Source organism: Dendrobates tinctorius, unplaced genomic scaffold, assembly GCF_039654945.1.
Source record: "Dendrobates tinctorius isolate UK_male_01 unplaced genomic scaffold, ASM3965494v1 ptg000032l, whole genome shotgun sequence".
In the NCBI taxonomy this organism is placed as follows: Eukaryota; Metazoa; Chordata; class Amphibia; order Anura; family Dendrobatidae; genus Dendrobates; species Dendrobates tinctorius.
The window spans coordinates 46,096,116-46,117,037 of record NW_027361700.1 but is presented as its reverse complement, the minus strand read 5'-3'; the positions used below and the strand labels follow the sequence as shown (position 1 = coordinate 46,117,037).

Genomic DNA, 20,922 nt, shown 5'->3' with positions numbered 1-20,922 from the left:
GTGGTGAGGTTTGGGATGAAGTGGGAAGGGATCGGGTCAAGTGCACAAGTGGTGAGATGTGATCTTGAGAGTAGAGTGGAGAGTCGATCTTCTGTAATGGTGGAGAAGTTGGTTTTGGAGGTGGAGGGCTGGGAAGTCGGGAGGAGGGGCTCTGGGGGTTGTTGACCAAAACTGTCTCTGATGTTATCAATCTTCTGCTTGAAAAATGAGGCAAAGTCTTCAGCTGAGATGAGTGGGGAGGGAGGAGGTGCTGGGGGACGGAGGAGAGAATTGAAGGTGTTGAATAACTGTTTAGGGTTGTGAGACAGGGCGGATATGAGCGATGAGAAGTAGGTTTGTTTAGCTGTGGCGAGTGTGGTCTTGAAAGTAGTGAGAGACTGTTTGAATGCGATGAAGTGCTCGTTGGAGTGGGATCTTATCTTTTGTAATAATCAGCTTCCCTACCTGTCTGACAGCAATTCCATTCCAGTGTCAGTTGAATTTCAACCAGAGTACACCTCATTCTACTTAATGTGCCTCTGATTAGGTGATCACCTGAACCAAATCTTATTTAACGAGGGAAAGTTTAAAATTCTCTGCTGTGATGTTCGCAATCCTCTTGCAATAGCACAAGCTGGATATCAAAACAAGTGCTAGTAATATCCCAAAAGTAATAGGAATGAAAAATTAACTTTTAACCATGCCAAAAGAGTTGAAAAGAAAAGTCCTGAGTGAGGAAAAGAAGGGCTCAATTCTGGCTTTATTAGCAGAGGGATACAGTGAGTGTCATGTTGCCTCCATCCTTAAAATTTCTAAGACAGCAGTCCATTACAACAAGGTCAAGCAGCAAACATTTGGGACAACAAAGCTACAGTCCAGCAGAGGGCAAAAACAGCTCCCCACTGACCGGGATGACCATCATCTTATTCGAATGTCACTCAGCAAACGCAGGATGACATTAAGTGACCTACATAAGGAATGGCAAATGGCAGCTGGGCTAAAGTGTACGACAAGGACAGTTTGTAACAGGCTCCTAGAGGCAGGGCTCAAGTCATGTTAAGCTAGAAAAAAGCCTTTCATCAATGAGAAACAAAGGAGAGCCAGTCTGAAGTTTGAAAAAGACCATAAGGATTGGTCCATAGAGGACTGGAGTAAGGTAATCTTCTCTGATGAGTCTACTTTTCAGCTTTGCCCAACAGCTGGTCATCTAATGGTTAGACGGAGACCAGGAGAGGCGTACAAGCCACAGTGTCTTGCACCCACTGTGAAATTTGGTGGAGGATCAGTGATGATCTGGGGATGCTTCAGCAAGGCTGAAATTGGGCAGGTTTTTCCAGCAGTACTGGTTTTTCCAGCAGGACAATGCGCTATGCCACACAGCTAGGTCAATCAATGTGTGGATGAAGGACCACCACATCAAATCCCTGTCATGACCAACCTAATCTGCAGACCTGAACCCCATTGAAAACCTCTGGAATGTAATCAAGAGGAAGATGGATAGTCTCACAAACCATCAAACAAAAAAGAACTGCTTAAATGTTTGCACCAAGAGTGGCTTAAGGTCACCCAAAAGCAGTGTGAAACTGGTGGAAAGCATGCCAAGACGCATGAAAGCTTTGATTAAAAATCATGGTTATTCCACAAAATATTGATTTCTGCACTCTTCCTGAGTTAAAACATTAGTATTGTTGTTTCTAAATGATTATGAACTTGTTTTCTTAGCATTATTTGGAGGTCTGTAAGCACTGTATTTTTTTGTTATTTTGACCATTTCTCATTTTCTGAAAAAAATACAAAGTTTATTGCTTGGAAATTCGAAGACATGCCAGTAGTTTATAGAATGAAAGAGCAATCTACATTTTACTCAAAAATATACCTATAAAGAGAGAAATTAGACAAAATGAAAATTTATATATATATATAATGTGTGTGTGTGTGTGTGTGTGTGTGTGTGTGTGTGTGTGTGTGTATGTATATATATGTGTATGTATATATATATATATATATATATATATATGTATATATATACACACACACATACACACACGGTGTATGTGTGTGTGTGTGTATGTATACATATATAATGTCTAATGTAAGAGGGTCACTGGTAATGTACAGGAGAGGAGATACATTTTGTTTCACTGAGGTTATTAGCTTCAGTGATATGTACCTGGAGGTTTGCTCCAGCATGTTATGTGTTGAGAGGGGATAATCAGCCATGACATGGCCAGGCTTTTTTAAGGAGTAAAGCTGTTCACCATATCTCCACCCTAGGGTGCGATCCAGGAGGTAAAGGCGAAGTCTCTGGACTTTAATGTTTGTTCTGTGTGTGCTCTGATGAAGCGGACCTACAGAGCTGTGCACTTGCTAAAGAGAGCTGAACCCTGTTTTCTGAGCGGGCAGATCCCCACAGTTATGCAAACTGTAAAGGGTGCTGTTTGTTTATGCAAGTCTGAACACTGCTATTTTTCTATTGACCTGGTTTAATGATGCACGTTTTAATGAACCAGCTGAATATTTAAAAGAAAAAGCATTCCTGTGACAAACTCATTAAGCAGTTGAGTGAGCCGATCTACCACATATACAATGGATACAGAAAGTATTCAGATCCCTTTAAATTGTTTAGTTTTTGCTTCAATGCAGCCATTTGGTAAATTCAAAAAAGTTCATTTTTTCTCATTAATGTACACTCTGCACCCCATCTTGACTGAAAAAAAAGAAATTTAGACATTTTTGCAAATTTATTAAAAAAGAAAAACTGAAATATCACATGGTCATAAGTATTCAGACCCTTTTCTCAAACACTCATATTTAAGTCACATGCTGTCCATTTGCTTGTGATCCTCCTTGAGATGGTTCTACTCCTTCATTGGAGTCTAGCTGTGTTTAATTAAACTAATAGGACTTGATTTGTAAAGGCACACACCAGTCTATATAAGACCTCACAGCTCACAGTGCATGTGAGACCAAATGAGAATCATGAGGTCAAAGGAACTGGCCAAAGAGCTCAGAAACAGAATTGTGGCAAGGCACACATCTGGCCAAGGTTGCAAAAGAAATTCTGCAGTACTCAATGTTCCTAAGAGCACAGTGACCTCCATAATCCTTAAATGGAAAAAGTTTGGGACCACCAGAAGTCATCCAAGACCTGGCCATCCAGCCAAACTGAGTAATCGTGGGAGAAGAGCCTTGGTGAGAGAGGTAAAGAAGAACCACAAGATCACTGTGGCTGAGCTCCACAGATGCAGTAGGGAGATGGGAGAAAGTTCCACAAAGTCAACTATCACTGCAGCTCTCCACCAGTCGGGCCTTTGTAAGGAGGTGGTGGGGACCCTCGACTGCTCACTCTCTCCTTCCTTGTATGTGTCCTCCCATGCGGTGCCCCAACGGAGGGTTATGTATTAATCTATTGTTGATGTTCATGTGCTGAGTTTGTAATGTCTTAATGTTGTACCATTGTAATGTATGTGTAAGTCAGCTTAGGGGGATAGTAAGGAGTTAATTTAGGGGGCTGGCTCAGCAGCCTCCAAGGAGACAGGAAGTCCCTGTCTGAAATTCAGTGCCCAGGCAGACTGGCCTGTGGCAGGACGTGCTCCCCTGTTGGGAGCTTGCCATATCCCTGGAGGGGACGGAGCTACCAGGGGACTATCGGGTAGCGGGCACCAGGACTGAATGAGTGCCTCACAAGAGATTTGCAGCTCCTGGGATATATCTGGGAGTTGCTGCCAGTGCTGCTGCAGCCGTTTGCTGAAGGAGCAACACCTGTGACTAGGGAAAGCTCAGAGATTGTGTCTGTTACTCTACATCACCTTTATTAAGGCTATGTGCCCACGTAGCGATTCTCATGCAGAATAAACCGGAGCAGAATCGCACACCCTGCTCCCAGGAAACCGCATGCGTTTTTTGACGCGCTTTTGTAAGCGTCTGTCAAGCGTTTTTGCATGCGTTTTCCTAAGCGTTTTTGCCAATATAATTGATGGTATGCGGAATCGCATGCGATTCCGCAAAATTAATGAACATGCGTTTTTAATCGCTAAGCGTTTCAGCTGCGGTTAAAAACGCACCATTGGCACAACATATGCATTTTTCATTAAAAATCAATTGGATGCTTTTCTTAAGCGCTTCTGCAGCAGAAATGCTTGTCTAAAAGCGCTGCAGAAAGGCTTAAAAAACGCTACGTGGGCACACACCCTAAAAAGCAGTTGCCACTGTTGGGCCCTAAAGATTGTGACATGTGGTGCATCCGTTCCAGCATGGTGAGAAGCCGTCTGTCTGAGGTAACCCTCTGTAACCTGGGGCTGGGACAAGAACTCTCTATTCATGTGCAGGGGGCCGGGATGTAGACTGATTGTGCCTTGGTGGACTCATCCACAACTACCTCCCTGTGCCACCTTGTTACATTTGGCGTAATTGGCAGGATGGACCCCAGCAGCCCTGCAACCCTGAGACTGATTGTAAAAGGTTCCTGAGATTTGTGAATTGTTGACCGGCGTGAAAGAGTTAAAGATGGCGGCTGACAGTGTGTGAAATGGCGCTAAACACTGACAAGACAGAAGTCGTGGCGCGAAAATGGAGGTTGCCGCCTTTCGTAGGCATCATGCAAGAGATTTGGCTCCAAAGGAAAGAAGGCCGCACCCTGTTGTGATGGATGCCCCCCCAAAATGGGTGCCGGTGAAGAGGTGAAGAGATCCCGCCACCGCAGCATAATCTGGAGAAACAAGTGGAGCAGCAGGAAGTGACCCCACCCACGAATGGGAGGGGTCTGGCATAGAGTGACTACCTGTTAATGGATGAGACGCCATTGCTGGAAGTGATGGAGAGGTGCAGCACATCATTCCGCTGCGGCATTGGCGTCCAGGACTGGAGGCAATTCGTGGCCCGATCAGAGACGAGCCTGCACTTTGAGGCCTGATGGTCGGAGGAGCTGGAAGAATGGCACCCATTCCAGTGACCGGACAAGCAGCCAGTTGAGAAAATGGAATCCGCGGAACTGAAGTAGCCGGAACCGCAAGAGCTCAAAGGACATTAGAAGCTGCACTGAGGGGGATCGTCATGGCTGCAATCACTGGCTCCCGCAGCCGCACAAGAGGACTGTCACCGGACGCAGCGGTGGTGAGTAGGAAGTTTCCGTCCGAACTATGTACCGCTCTTGGCTGCTGCCTCTGCACCTCCTGTGGCCTTGCCGTCATCCCCGGTTGCACCACCATCATCCCTGGTACTGACGACATCTGTGCCCTCCCGGTCCGCACCTGTCCTGTCCGGTCCCAGCAGCGCGTACGTGGAGGAGCCCCAGGTGCCCACTGCAGGTGATGCTCAGTGGATCCAGCGTGTAATCCGGGAAAAGAAGCGTCGAGAGCGCCGCATCGTTAAGGAACTGCAGAGCCCCAGAGGGAGAGTTGTAGCTGACCGGATGACCAGCAGAGTGGTCCGACACTTCGAACTGGCAAGAGGATATGGTTTCATCCAGGAGGCCAACACTGGAGAAAAGATTTATGTGAATGCTGGGTCAGTTTTCTCCAGAGGTCCCCTTCAACAATGGGATCATGTCACCTTCATTAAGGAGCAGGGACCCCGAGGGCCATATGTGGCGACTGTACAGATGGCCTCCAATGCAGGAGGACGACCTGCCGCCGGGGACCCCACATGGTGATCGCCGATTTCTGCGGTCGCAGGTCCTGCAGCTAAGCAGGAGAAAGCAGCGCCTGGACTGAGTGAGGCGGCCCCAGGTGTAGTATCAGAGCTGGAAGCTGGAGGGGCCACGGAGACAGAGAAATAGTGGTGACTCCTCCTCCAGCGGATCCTCATTCCATAGATATATTGTAGTGCAGGGTCCGCATGCGGCCCATTACAGTAATCAGAGTCTGTATATTGTGACGTGGCCCCTTTAAGAACAATGTTTGAGTAGCACCGGTTGCACTTAAGGAAAGTATTAATGGGCTGTTCCGCATCCCTGAGAGGGCAGTGAGCCCTGTATGATGACAAGGGACTGAGGTGTCAGGAATGGCCATCACGGTCACAAAGTAAGGACTGTGTGAGTTTGTTTTTCCCCCTCCTCCAAGTTTGTTTGCGCAGTCCTTGCTGGATCACAGGCCTGAAAACCCTATGAGGGTTAACTGACTGCGTGCGGCTGTTGCAAGGACTGTATTCTCTTAACCCAGAACTGTATCCCCATTTTACCTTGGACTAGCCCCCTGTTAAGCAAAGCACACCCATTTGATGCTAGCCTGTGATCTGGTCAAAGGGGAGAGGGGGAGAGCTTGATCAGGAGGACCCGAGGACCGAGCCGGGTCAAGACAGTATGATAAGTTGGCCATCGGGCCAGGATGACTGTTTTACCGGTCCCTGGAGCAAGGGGACCAGGGTCAGGCGGACCCACTTTTTAGAGAGACTGAGACTCTATACTGTTATTAATGTTTTAATAATTGCCGTCTTAACCCTGCAGGTGCTGTCACGGTCAGGAACTACCATGTTTTAGGGGGGGAGGAGTGTAAGGAGGTAACGGGGACCCTTGGCTTCTCCCTCTGTCCTTCCCTGTATGTGTCCTCCCATTCGGTGCCCCGACTGAGGGTTATGCATTAATGTATTGTTGATGTTCATGTGCTGTGTTTGTAATGTCTTAATGTTGTACCAATGTAATGTATGTGTTAGTCAGCTTCGGGATAGTAAGAAGTTAATTTAGGGGGCTGGCTCAGCAGCCTCCAAGGAGAAAGGAAGTCCCTGTCTGAAGTTCAGTGCCCAGGCAGGCTGGCCCATGGCAGAATGTGCTCCCCTGTTGGGAGCTTGCCATACCCCTGGAGGGGACAGAGCTGCCAGGGGAATATCGGGCAATGGGCACCAGGACTGAGTGCGTGCCCCATAAGAGACTTGCAGCTCTTGGGATTTATCTGGGAGTTGCTGCCTGTGCTCTGAAGCCGTTTGCTGAAGGAGCAACACCTGTGACTAGGGACAGCTCAGGGATTGTATCTGTTAGTCTACATCACCTTTATTAAAAACAGTTGCCACTGTTAGGCCCTAAAGAGTGTGACGTATGGTGCATCCGTTCCAGCATGGAGAGAAGCCATCTGTCTGAGGTAACCCACTGTGACCTGGGGCAGGGACAAGAACTGTCTATTCATATGCAAGGGGCCGTGGTGTGGACTGAGTGTGCCTTGGTGGTCTCGCCCACGACCACTTGCCACCTTGTTACACTTTTATGGCAGAGTAGCCTGACTGAAGCCTCTCCTCAGTGCCCTGACCTAAACCCAACTGATCATCTCTGGAGAGACTTCAAAGTGGCTGTCCACCAATCTTCACCATCCAACCTGATGGAACTGGAGGATCTGCAAGGAAGAATGGCAGAGGATCCCCGAATCCAGATGTGAAAAACTTGTTGCATCATTCCCAAGAAGACTCATGGCTGTACTAGTTCAAAATGGTGCTTCTACTCAATACTGAGCAAAGGGTCTGAATACTTATGTGATATTTCAGTTTTTCTTTTTTAATAAATTTACAAAAATGTCTACATTTGTTTTTTTTTCAGTCTACAAGGGGTGCAGAGTGTACATTAATGAGAAAAAAAAATTGAACTTTTTTGAATTTATCAAATGCCTGCAATGAAACAGAGTGAAAAATGTAAAGGGGTCTGAATACTTTCCATACCCACTGTAATTGTATAATATATATATATATATATATATATATACACACACATCAATGTAAAATTTCTCGCTCACTTGGGAATTTGCCCTTTTTTTTTTTTATCATGGCGCTGCACATTGAACAGACGATGCATATTATCTCATTTGATTTTCCCATTACTTCTCTATTAGCAAGCTGAGCAGGATCTGGAAATGTGGAAGAAGCAGGACGCCGCAATTACTGAAGAAAAGACTCCGACTCCAGAAAAACCAACCACGGTATGTAATTGGAGAAGTTATTTATTATGCTTGCCATTATATCTCCATCATATTCTGTCACAACTGGACCACTGGGGCTCACAATCTAGATTTCCTATCAGTATGTCTTTGGAGTGTGGGAGGAAACGGGAGTACCCGGAGGAAACCCACGCAAACCCGGGGAGAACATACAAACTCCCTGCAGATGTTGGCCTTAGTAGAATTTGAATCTAGGACACCAGCACTGCAAACCAACAGTGCTAACAACTGAGCCAGTGTGGTTAGCAAGGTATTAAGTCCTTAACCCCTTCCTTACCGATGACTGAATAGTACGTCATCGGTAACGATCCCCTGCTTTGAGGTGGGCTCTGGTGGTGAGCCCACCTCAAAGCTGCGACATGTCAACTGTTATGAACAGCTGACATGTGCCCGAAATAGGCGCGAGCGGAATCGCCATCCGCCCGCACCTATTAACTAGTTAAATTAACTAGTTAAATCCTGCTGACAGCGGGCATTTAACTAATGATTCCGGACGCTGGGTCGGAAGTGAGCTCATCGCTGCCCCCCGCCACATGATCGGAGGTCGGCGACGCGTTGCCTGGACAACCAGACGTTTCATAGAGACCTCTATGGTTGTTGCAGGCACATTGCTGTGAGAGTAAATCTGCTACATATGGGCAATATGCTCATCGCCCATATCTAGCAGAGCTGACAAACGTTTTATAGCAATGGAAACAGCTATAAGGTGAGAAAAGTTTTTCATTCCATAGAATCTTGTTGTATGACTACCTTTTTAGGATAAAAATTCTTAACGTGTATTTTTTTGGATTTCAGTCTCCACCAACTAAATCCTTAAAACCACAGATCAATCTGATGGCAGAGTTGAATAAGAAGCTGCAGACGAAAGAGCCGAGAGTGTATGAGGAAAACTGGGCTATAGAAGACATCATAACAGGTGAAGTTATTTGGGACGTCATTACTAGGTCACAGACCATAGGGTGTGTGTGTGTGTGTGTGTGTGTGTGTGTGTGTGTGTGTGTGTGTGTGTGTGTGTGTGTGTGTGTGTGTGTGTGTGTGTGTGTGTGTGTGTGTGTGTGTGTGTGTGTTTTTGTTACGCTACAAATATTCCAGTAGGGTTTGGAGTAGGATTTGTGGCGAGGCGCACACCTCTTGTCCGACGCTCCTGGTTCATGCGCCTTTTCTTTTTAAATTCGTTTATTAAACCATAAACAGGGTATACAGCATACATACTTGTACATGATGTTAAATACTGTATAAAATATATATGTTTCACATGACATTAAATGCAAAGCAAAATGTGCATACAGAATAAAACATAATGTCAATTAAATCACACTGGTCTTTATGTTATTACTCAAGTGATGAAACCTATCTAATTTCCGAACCGTACCTATATCTACAAAAACAACAACTATTTCGCAGCCTAATTCCACACACTTAACTATTTATTATGTGACATCTCCACTCTACAAAGTAAGGTAAGAGGAGTTCCACCCCTCCCAAATCTTCTCAAATTTATCCGGGCATCCTCTATTTTGATATAGCGTGCGCTCATATGGGACAATCGAGTTCACTAAATTGATCCAGATCCCAATAGAGGGAGATGAGCCTCCCATCCACCGTAGTGCCAGTACCTTTCGTGCCATAAACAGTGTCTCCCGTAAGAAAATCCCAGTATATTGCCCTCATGTCTCCTCATCCCATACCCCAAACAAACAGACCAGTGGCTCAAGGGGAGCAGGAACTTGTACCAGGGATGTTAATAATGATGTCACCTCCTTCCAATATTGTGCAATGATAGGACACTGCCAGATCATGTGGATAAAGTCTGCATCTACTGAATGGCATCTCAAACATTCCGATGATTGGTATCGGCCCATCTTAAAGAGTCGAGTCGGAGTCAAATATGATTGGTTTATAATATATAATTGTATCATCCTGTTGTTAACAGACGGAGATACCCTAATTGGAGACTCCAAAATTTCCTCCCACTCCTCTCTCTGTACATCAGGGATGAGCCTTTCCCATTTCCCTTTAACCGAATCTATGGTGGATCCTGTCCCTACTGACAGCATGTATGTATACAGAGAGGAGACACTGGGGACCCTGTGATTTAAGAATTCCTATCAAGAGTAAAGAAAAATAGCATTGTCTACACCTACACATCTCATGTGTGAATGAAAGGCTGACCTTAAATTAAAAATAATGGAAGAATTGGGATCTCGGGACATTGCATTTAACCTATAATTGTTCAAAAGATATCAGAGTTCCATGATCATGTAGATCACCTATCGTAAGAACATTGTATTGAGTCCAGAATTCGGTGGATGGGTGTTCAAGTAATGCCGGAAGGTAACCATTATTCCATAGGGGCATTTCAGCTCTAATATCCCCAAATTCAATCACCCTTTTAATCTGTTTCCATACTGATCGTGCCAGGCGAAGTATGGGTAACAGACGAGGGACATTTATTTTTCCCGATTCAAAAAAAACCTAGCGGGCAATTAGCTCATGCAGCATGAAGCAGATCATCTTCAGAATTAGGGAGGTGATTACCGGGCATCCACTTACTTATAGCTCTGGCCTGTCCAGCCAGATAATACAGAAAAAAATCCAGTAACGCTGCCCCACCCCCCTTTTTAGGTCTTTGCAGAGTGGATAGCTTGAGTTTAGGCCTGGTCTTCCCCCATATAAAAGACGTAATCTGGGAGTTCAGGGTTCATGCACCTTTTTATGAATCCGGGGCGTCTGACTCCGGCACATCTCCTCATCAAGACAGACGTGACTTGGCGGTCGTGATGAACTGAGCCCATGGACTCTACACTTGCAAACTTTTCGTTTTCAGTTATCACACTAAGGTCCGGGGTCACACTTGCGTGTGTAATGCGAGTCTCTCGCATTAATACCCGTCACTGCCGCCGGCACTCGGGACCGGAGTGTGCAGTGCATGTATTTCTATGCAGCCGCACACTCTGGTCCAAGGTGCTGGTATTGATGAGAGTTTCTCGCATTACACTCGCAAGTGTGACCCTGGCCTAAGCCTAATATTTGTGCACCATTTTGAATAATTTGTCACAAAAACAGTCAGCGAATACCACAAGCCGACAAAAGCAAAGTGACTTAAAAATAAAAAATTGCAAATAATGAATTGGGCATTCTGAGTATATTTTTAGCCATTTAAAACCGTCCAGAATTTTCATGTTGTTCTTCACCATTTTCCTTCCCATCAGATCTGAGGAACCAGCCATATAGAAGAACAGATATTTCCAGGAGAAGTGGGAAGAAGCCGAACAGTGGAGCGGCAGTGACCACTACAGACGTACCAGTCTAAGGCCTAGGACAGGGGAATATATGGATTTTCTGCAGCAGGGGTCCCTTTCCAGTTCCCACCAGATGAGTTTGGTGTAGACTTTCCCAAAAGTATTTAAAAAAGCCAAAATCCTATTTCACAAACCCTGATCTGGAAGACGACAAAGGACTCAATACTAAATATAAGTCAAATCTATTCTGTCAAAGTGGAGTGGCTGATCTGACGAGGGACAAAGAATAGGATCAAGCACAAAATGATTAACCTGTGCATCCCTTTATAACTCACATTGATGTTAATGGGGCTTCCAGATCATAAAGGCAATTTCCTGACGTTTAATGTAAAACTTCCAGAAATAATCACTTTTATAGAAAGAGTGTGGAAAAAAAATATCTTTACTCTATTCAGGCACTCAGGAAAAGCAGTAGCTATCCTCAGCCAGAAACTGCGACCAATCTTCATAGATTGCTAATCCAATCCACAAGAAATGGGTTGGCACAGGGGTCCTGTATGGTGGGAAATTACTTTATTGTGGGGGAAAATATGAAGTACATTTGGAATAAGCCATCCAATGTGTCATGATAACCCCAATCACATGATATTCCAGTTTACACATCTTCCCGTGGCCTTTTTATTATGTACTGTACCCTAGTGTAAATAGGACAAGCGACTTTACATTTCATGCAGTATTGTATGTACCCTATTCTGTATATATAGCACATTGACTCATGTGGCATTCATTGCGCCCCACTATTTTGGAGATGTTATACATATTAGCTTTTGACTATAGGCTGCAGAGATTAACAGGTTGCTCACTCCTTGCACAATGTCCATGACTGCTGTTAAACTCCCTTGTAGTGACAAAAACACACATCCTGCAGTCACCACTACAGGGAGCACATTGTATGCTGTGATATTATGTATACAGTTTAACAGTATGCCGTCAGCATAGTCTAATGGTGGCTGCAGTCAGCAAGTTAAAGGGTTAACATCTTAAACGGACCATCATCATAAAATTGATTTTGTGTTAAAGGAGTTGTCTGGCCTCACTCAATGCAAGTGCACAAACTTGTCTCTATAATTTTTGCATGGACACATGAATAGCACCATAGACTATAATGAGTACGTATTCTAGCCGCGATAAAAATGTATACAACACATATGTCTGAATGAGGCCTAAGTAAGATAACTGACTCCACCAAACCAATAACTAACTTCACTTCCACCAGTCTTATTGGCATGTCAGCATGTGGTCAGTATTTTTCATCAGTACTTATTAGTCAAAATCAGGAGTGAGTCCTACATAAGGAAAGTATATATGAAACATTCACACCTCCATTGCTTATGTGTTTTGGATCCACTCCTGATTTTGGTTCACAGACAGTGATGAAATATGGAAAATAAAGTCTAAACTCAAGATACATAAAGAAATAGTTCTAGTAGAGAAAAACAACAACATTCTGGTCTATTGAAGGCATGGCACCATGATATTATGGGTCAGCAGACAGCCATCACAGTGCTGTGGCATATTCACATTAGCCAGTCAGGCTACAAATGAGAGATGCTGCCAAGTATATTAGCAGAATCTAAAATAAAAACCAACAATTATCAAATACCCCGTAGTAATTAAATAAATAATAATACTACATCTAAATAACACATGGGACTTAAAAAAAAGTAAAAGCCATCCCACCACGACAAGGTGTATCCAATAGAGACAGTACCTAAGTAGTTCACCTCACTATGTGTCAGCAGTAGAGATAGGCAAACCCGAACAGTAAAGTTCAGCGTCCATACCGAGCACGAATTTCACCAGGAAGTCCGTGTTATTGTTCGTGTTCGGCTGCCCGAACACCGGGTGTTTGTCGCGCTGTCATGGGCATGGCAGCGTGGCAAACAGTGCTTCTGATTGGCTGTGAAATCATCCCCGCCGATCAGAGAGCTGCGGATCCCACGCTGTCAAGACAGCGTGAGCGCGCAGCTGTGATCGGAGGTATAAAGTTTACCTCCGGTCACTGGTGTCAGTAGATGGCACTACTGCTCATAATAGTGAGAGCAGGAGCTGCTGATTGGTGTATTCATTAGCTGGCACCTGTGCTTTAAATAAATAAAAAGAATTTTTTAAAAAACGGCGTGGATTCCCCTCTATTTTTGATAACCAGCCAGGTAAAACTCACAGCTGGGGGCAACCCTTAACTGTCAGCTTCAACAAGGCTGGTTATCAATAATAGAAGAGTCCCCATGCTGTTTTTCTAAATTATTTAAAAAAACGGTGTGGCGTACCCCCCAGTTTTGACAATCAGCCTTGCTAAAGCAGACAGCTGGGGGTGATATTCTCAGTCTGGTAAGGGGCCATTGATATTGACTCCCCCCCCCCCCCCCCAAGCCTAAAAATAGCAGCCCACAGCTGCCCGGAAAAGGCAGATTTATTAGATGCGCCAATTCTGGCACTTTGCCCAGCTCTTCCCACTTGCCCTGTAGCGGTGGCAAGTGGGTTAATATTTGTGGGGATTGATGTCACCTTTGTATTGTCTGATGACATCAAGCCCACAGCTTAGTAATGGAGAGGTGTCGATGAGACACCTATCCATTACTAATCCTATAGTCAGATGGTAATTAAAGACACATCAAGACAAAAGTCCTTAATTAGAAATAAGGCTAAACACCATTTCACTTTTTTGTTTAAAAATAATAAACACAGACCTACTCACGCCTATTCCACTGAAGCCCTCGTTTTCCTGTAATAAAACAAAAATAAAAAACAACCATATCCCTCAGCTGTCGGCCGTTCTGTGGCACGCCGTAATCCATGTCTGGGGGAAAAACAGTTTTCAACATGGATGGTGCCAAGATGCAACCGTCCAGGCTGATAACCACTGTTGACTGAACTGCTGCGAGCACAGCGTCCGTGATCGGCGGTGACATCATCGAGGTTACCTCCAGTCACTAAGGCTGCATTTCCTGCTGGGCTGAACTGCTGTGACCTCGGCGAAATCCCCCACTAGCACCATGAGAAAAACTCACTATGTGTCAGCAGACGTCAAATTAGAAAAGGGCAGAGTAGGACTTGGGTCTTGACTGTTCAGACACCTACCCATGAAAAGCAAGATAAGCAGAATTAATAGCCCAAAACAGGGGAGCCACACATCTTTTTGCACATAGTAGAAAAACTAAATCAAAACCTAAATAAATGGACCCAGAGCATACATTGGTATAAATGCAACATGTAGGAGCACGGTCACACTGTGGTCATTTAACAAATGGAAACAAAGATAAAACAAAAATGAGCAAATAATTGAGTACACCTTGTCGTGGTGGGATGGATTTTACGCTTTTTGGATTAAAATAATGTTAACTAAGTACCCCATGGTATTTACATGTACTATTATTTACTTACTTGCTCATTTTGTTTTATCTTAGGTTCTGCCGTCAAGGAGATTAATCCTGTGGTTAATCACAATGTGGAGCATTCTGTATATTGCATGCTACTAATATAAAAACCATCAGATTTGGACACTTGGTAATTAGGCATTGATGACATTTTATGCAGCCTGCAAACCTCTGCCGTCTACAGCTGTAGGCCTGCAGAAGCCATCTCCAAGCTGCAGCTCTCTAGCGGTTGCAAAAGTAAAATTCAAAGCATGTTAGTTGTAGTTTTGCCACAACTGGATTAGATCTATGTAGCTTATTATACCAAAAATACCTTGTACAGTTCTATTATATACCATGGATTACATTACGCATTGACATTGCGCTTGGGCTTAGAACATCAATTTGTCATTCTCCCTGTATATCAGTGTGGGGGTTTATATCATTTTTGTATTACTCTGTATATTAATACAATAAGAAAAATGCAAAAACAAAAAATTCTGAATAAAACCAATGCAATATTTTTATGCTCTTGCTGTGAACATGATATCAGGAAGGAAGGAAATTTTTTTTCCACTTTTATATGATGACATCATTTATAGAAGCCAGGAAGGTGTGGGCGGTAGATCACAGGAGCCTGAAATTATGCTGTTAGTCTATCAAAGGCGGCGAGGCATAAATCATACAGAGGCCGCTCACTGCGTTACACATATCATATTAGATATGCAAGTGCTTCTCACTAAAAAAGTTAATTTATTTCAGTTTTTCAATACAAAAAGTGAAAATCATATATTATAGAGTCATTACAGACAGAGTGATGTATTTCAAGTGTTTATTTCTGTTAATGTTGATGACTATGTCTTACAGCAAATGAAAACCCAAGTCATTATCTCAGTAAATTAGAATACTTTAGAACACCAGCTTGAAAAATAATTTTAAAATCTGAAATGTTGGCCTACTGAAATATATGTTCAGTAAATGCACTCAATACTTGGTCGGGGCTCCTTTTGCATCAGTTACTGTATCAAAGCGGCGTGGCATGGAGGTGATCAGCCTGTAGCACTGCTGAGGTGTTATGGAAGCCCAGGTTGCTTTGATAGCAGCCTTCAGCTCATCTGCATTGTTGGGTCTGGTGTCTCTCATCTTCCTCTTGACAATGCCCCATAGATTTTCTATGGGGTTAAGGTCAGGCGAGTTTGCTGGCCAATCAAGCACAGTGATACTGTTGTTTATAATCCAGGAATTGGTACTTGAAGTCCTGCTCGAGAACGAAATTTCCATCTCAAAAAAGCTTGTCGGCAGAGGGAAGCATGAAGTAGTCTAAAATTTCCTGGTAGATGGCTGCGCTGACTTTGACTGTTGAGGGCAGAGTAAAGTACTGCAGTGCGCACGTGCCGGACCTCTGACCTTTCCCGGTTCCTGCGCACTGCAGTACTCTGCTCTGCCCTCAACAGGGCAGATATAGAACGCCTGCGCAGGAGCTGCGGCAGAAGTAAGAAGGAGGACATCATCGCTAGAAGATGGGAGGCGCCGGACTGGACCGCGACACCCACCGCACCCGACTGCGCCCCCCCGGTGAGTATAATCTAACTTGTTTTTTTTTTATCTTTCAGGTTACATCGGGGGCTTATCTACAGCATTACAGAATGCTGTAGATAAGCCCTGATGATGGTGACGGCAGCTTATAGGGCTAAAAATAGGTGACAGATTACCTTTAACAATCCTTTGAAGGCTGCGGTTATCTCTGTTGCTTGTGCACCTTTTTCCACTACACGTTTTTCTTCAACTCAACTTTCCACTAATATGCACTCTGTGAACAGCCAGCTTTTTTAGCAATGACCTTTTGTGACTTACCCTCGTTGTGGAGTGTGTCAATGACTGCCTTTTGAACATCTGTCAAGTCAGCAGTATTCCCCATGATTGTGGAACTTACTGAAACCGTATTCTAATTTACTAAGATAATGACTTTTGGGTTTTCTTTGACTGTAAGCCATAATCCTCAACATTAACAGAAATAAACACTTGAAATAGATCACTCTGTTTGCAATGACTCTATATAATATAGGATTTTCACTTTTTGTATTGAACAGCTGAAATAAATTAACTTTTTGATATTCTAATTTAGTGAGAAGCACTTTATAAATCATTGAAGTGCTTACAAAAATGAATGAAATATTCCAAATCAATGACAAAGTTAGAATCCCTACTCCCTACTCATGATGATGCTCTTATCCCCCGCCTAGGACTTCCACAGTTAAATGACCAGCTTGTGCATTTCAATGCCCCTGATTTTGTATGATTTGTTTTCTTGGATTCCAGATGAATCCATCAGATTGTGTGTATGGAAATAATATCAGCATTAAATCCAAGGGTTAAACACAGATCGACCGACACACTGTACAGCTCTATACTAAAGTAGCCACGTAAGCTCTGTACATAGAGGGCTGCTGTGTGCATGAGGTCCAAGGTCAATGTCATGTCCTTATGGGTCTGTATGAATTCTATTAAACGCTTCCGTATCCCAAAAGACTGTTGCCATGATTATTCCAGCTGACTGCTGGACATGAAATTTCAGTTGGTGATCCCTTGTGCTTCCATTCCATGGATTTGTTTGGTTTCCAGATCACAGGGGTGAACTCATGTTACATCACCCATAATAATTAGAGAATAGAAGTCTCCTTGGATTTCTCTAGGCTTCTTTTCATAAGGAATTTAACAACAGAATTAAACTTCAGACTATTTATTATTATATCTCCATTTATTCCATGGAGATATACATGTGAAAAGAGGTATAAATAATAAAAAATAAGTGCAATAGTCTTGAACAAAACGTGTCACCGACTGGTTACATGAGGAGAGACGACCCTGCCCACGAGGGCTCACAGTCACAGTCTACAGGGGATGGGTGAGGATACAGTAGGTGAAGGTAGAGGTGGTCGTGCAGCGATATGGTGGAAAGAGGGTTACTGTAGGTTGTCTCTTGTCAGAAGAGATAGGACTTCAGGTTCCTTTTGAAGGATTCTATGGTAGATGAGACCCTATTACGTTGGGGAAGAAAGTTCCAGAGTAGGGGTGATGCACGAATGAAAACTTGTATGCGATTTTGGGAAGAGGAGATAGGATGTGAGTAGAAGAGATCTTGTGAGGATCGGAGGTTGCGTGCAGGTACTTATATGTACCAGGAGACTAGGTCATTGATGTACGGAGGAGACAGGTAGGGGATGGGAGGTTAGGGATTTGAACTGGAGTCTCTGGCACTTGAGAGCCAGTGAAGGGATTGACAGAGGAGGTGCTGAGGAAAAGGTGGATTAGTTGGGCAGCGAAGTTTAGGATAGATTTGATGGGTGTAAAGTGCAAGAGAGGAGGCCACAAAGCAGAAGGTTGCAGTAATCAAGGCAGGAGATGATGAGGGTGTGTTTTTGCTGATTTTCGGTTGAGGAATGTGTGGTTTGAAGGAGAGAATCAGAGTCACAGGTTACCACAAGGCATCGAGCTTGCGGGACTGGGGAGAGTGGGAAGCCATTGATATTGCTGGATAGGTCTGTTGGGGAAGGGAGGGTGGGTGAGTGAGATGGTGGAAAGATAATTAATTCTGTTTTATCTATGTTAAGTTTTAGAAATCTAACAGAGAAGAAAGATGAATGACATTGTAGCTTTGTTTAGTAAGGAGGTGATATCGTGTCCAGAGAGGTAGATCTGTGTGTCATCAGCATAGAGGTGATACTGAAAGCATTGGAACTCTATGAGCTGTCCCAGGCCGAAGGTGTATATGGAAAAGAGCAGGAGTCCTAGAACTGAACCTTGGGGAACACCGACAGATAGGGGTCTAGATGATGAGGAGGTGATGTGTGAGTGGGAGACAGGACACTGAATGTCCGGTCTGTTAGGTATGAGGACATCCAAATAGGGCCAAGTTTGTGATGCCAAGAGATGAGAGAATCTGTAGTAAGAGGGAATGTTCCACTGTGTCAAAGGCAGATGACAGAGTAATGTGTTTGGATTTGGCAATTAGTAGGTCATTCGTCACTTTAGTCAGGACAGTTTCAGTGGAATAGTACGGTTGGAATCCAGATTGTAAGCAGTCGAAGAGAGAGCGGGAGGAGAGGTGGTAGGACAATTCAAAATGGATGTATTGTTCAAGTAGTTTTGAGGCATAGGGTAGAAGTGATATGGGGCGATAGCTAGACAGAGGATGAGTCAAGGGTGGTCTTTTTGACAAAAAGTGTGTTTTTGAGGCATGTTTGAAGCTTGATGAGAACTCACCAGTTGTTAGTGACAGGTTCAAGAGATGGGTTAGGGTTGGGATGAAGACACTGATGAGGTTTGGGATGAGGTAGGACGAGATTAGTTCAAATTCACAGGTGGCGAGTGACTTGGAGAGTAAAGTGGATCTTTTGTAATGGCGGAGAAGCTGGTTTTTGAAGACGCGGGCTGAGAAGTTATAATGAGGGGCTGTGGGGACTTTAGGCAAAAGCTTAGCCTGATGTTGTCAATCTTCTGCTTGAAGAATGAGGCATAGTCTTCAGCTGAGATGAGAGGAGAGAGAGGAGACTCTAGGGGATGGAGGAGAGAATTTAAAGTGTTGAATAGCTGTGTAGGTTTGTGAGACGGAGGATATAAGAGATGAGAAGTATGTTTGTTTTGCTGCAGCGTGTACTTGAAAGTAGTGAGGGACTGTGAATGTGATGAAGTGCTCGTTGGAATGGGATCTTTTCCATCTCTGCTCAGCAAACCTTGGAGCCAGCCTCAGTTCTTTAGTCAGGCTGGTGTGCCAGTGTTTATAAAACAAAACCATACGGAACCAAATGTAAATCCCAGTAGAGTCGCCCACTGTATAGTGTCGTCTCAATGGGAAATGGACACTCCCGCATAACATATTAAACAGGAAAAAACAGGGAGTACAAGTCCAATCACATAAAAATAATGAGCAAAGTTTATTAAACATATAATACTGACAGTTACATAAATGACAGAATATACATAAAGGATCAGATAAGTATCTGCTGCTTGTTAGTCCTAAGAAATTAACAAAATAAAGTGCTTAGTGCCTGTAACAAATATGGGCCATATTTGAGGGATATAAAGGTAAAAGAGATCCTAACAGGTGCGCATCCTGAAAAAATCACTATCCCAAGCCATAGTGCTTACCCATACTAAACTTAGCCAAGGACCACAAGCAGCGCCACCACCGACGCGCGTTTCGCCTCTTTTTCAAGGTGCCGTACTGTGTTGTGTGAGGGGCCGAGTTATATATCCTGTTACCAGGTGCTCCAATCAAGCGGCGCGTGTGTCCGGTGTCCTGCCCCGGAAGCTGCATCACCACCGGCGACAGCGCGGCGCCGCGTCTCAGACGACGTCGCTATGACGTCACTGACCCGCAGACGCCACTGATGCGCCTCAGCAATGCTCCATGGGCACACACCGCAGACATGCGCACTGGAGCCAACTCTCTAGGTGATACATCCAAGAAAGGGAAATGGGTTCTAGATATAACAGATTACACAAAGTGGATATATATATAAATGAATCCAAAAGATTAATGAGCACTAGCTCATAACAACTATATCATTAATAATAGTGAAAAATAAAAATATATATAAAATATATAATCCCATAACAATGGACATTAATGTGATTATACCATCAACTATGTATTCCTTTTATATATAAAGGAGAGATGGTACATGTGAAATACTTCAAAAAAGGTGCACATATAAATGTGATTATACTATCAGCTATGTATTCCTTTTATATACACAGGAAAAATGGTACATATGAAATGCTTCAAAAAGAGTGCACACATAATACATGTGACATATATAAAATGATACACCAACGTGAATAAAAATATTTATCTTTTTTTCTTTCTTTTTATTATTCATCTTTTTTCTTCTTTTTCTTGTTAAATAAAAATAGTCCCATAAGCCAAACTTGATATGATGTTCTTGAGCCAGGATATAACACCAAGGGTCCCTCCAGATCTTCCCCACTAAACGTCCTAGAAATTACGGTGTTCCTTTAGAGATGACTAAAGGGAAACAAACCAATACAGTGAACATACAAACATATATAATAAAAACAAAACCATGTCACAACACAAAAATTACAGATATGAGCTAAAACTCAACTGCTCATTGAGTCCAGCCGGTGTGATGGTATCAAGAACTGTGATCCACCGGCATTCCCTTTGAGCTAACACACGTTTGGTGTCACCCCCCCTTATTCCCGCACGGATCCTGTCAATACCCCAAGCTTGGAGTCCACTCGGATCACATTTATGTTTCAACCGAAAGTGTCTCGGAATAGGTTTGAGAGCATTAATATCCTCCACTTCACGTGCCGCCATTATATCTCTAACATGTTCTCTTATGC

The 20,922-nt window shown here is 43.7% G+C and overlaps 1 protein-coding gene and 1 long non-coding RNA gene across 4 annotated transcripts in view; one reads left to right on the top strand and one right to left on the bottom strand.

Moving 5' to 3' along the window:
- FMNL1 (formin like 1) overlaps positions 1 to 15,073 on the top strand; it is an 88,902-nt gene extending 73,829 nt beyond the window's left edge. For both annotated transcript variants that reach the window (XM_073572882.1, XM_073572883.1), the window contains exons 24-26: positions 7,788 to 7,874; positions 8,688 to 8,808; positions 11,105 to 15,073. In XM_073572882.1, coding sequence (XP_073428983.1) covers positions 7,788 to 7,874; positions 8,688 to 8,808; positions 11,105 to 11,205 — 309 coding nt within the window. In that variant the 3' untranslated portion in view covers positions 11,206 to 15,073. The remainder of the gene's footprint in view (positions 1 to 7,787; positions 7,875 to 8,687; positions 8,809 to 11,104) is intronic.
- Positions 15,074 to 19,465: 4,392 nt separating this feature from the next.
- Positions 19,466 to 20,922, bottom strand: part of LOC141086642 (uncharacterized) — a 56,469-nt gene continuing 55,012 nt past the window's right edge. For both annotated transcript variants that reach the window (XR_012231627.1, XR_012231626.1), the window contains one exon: positions 19,466 to 20,578. This is a non-coding gene — a long non-coding RNA (uncharacterized lncRNA). The remainder of the gene's footprint in view (positions 20,579 to 20,922) is intronic.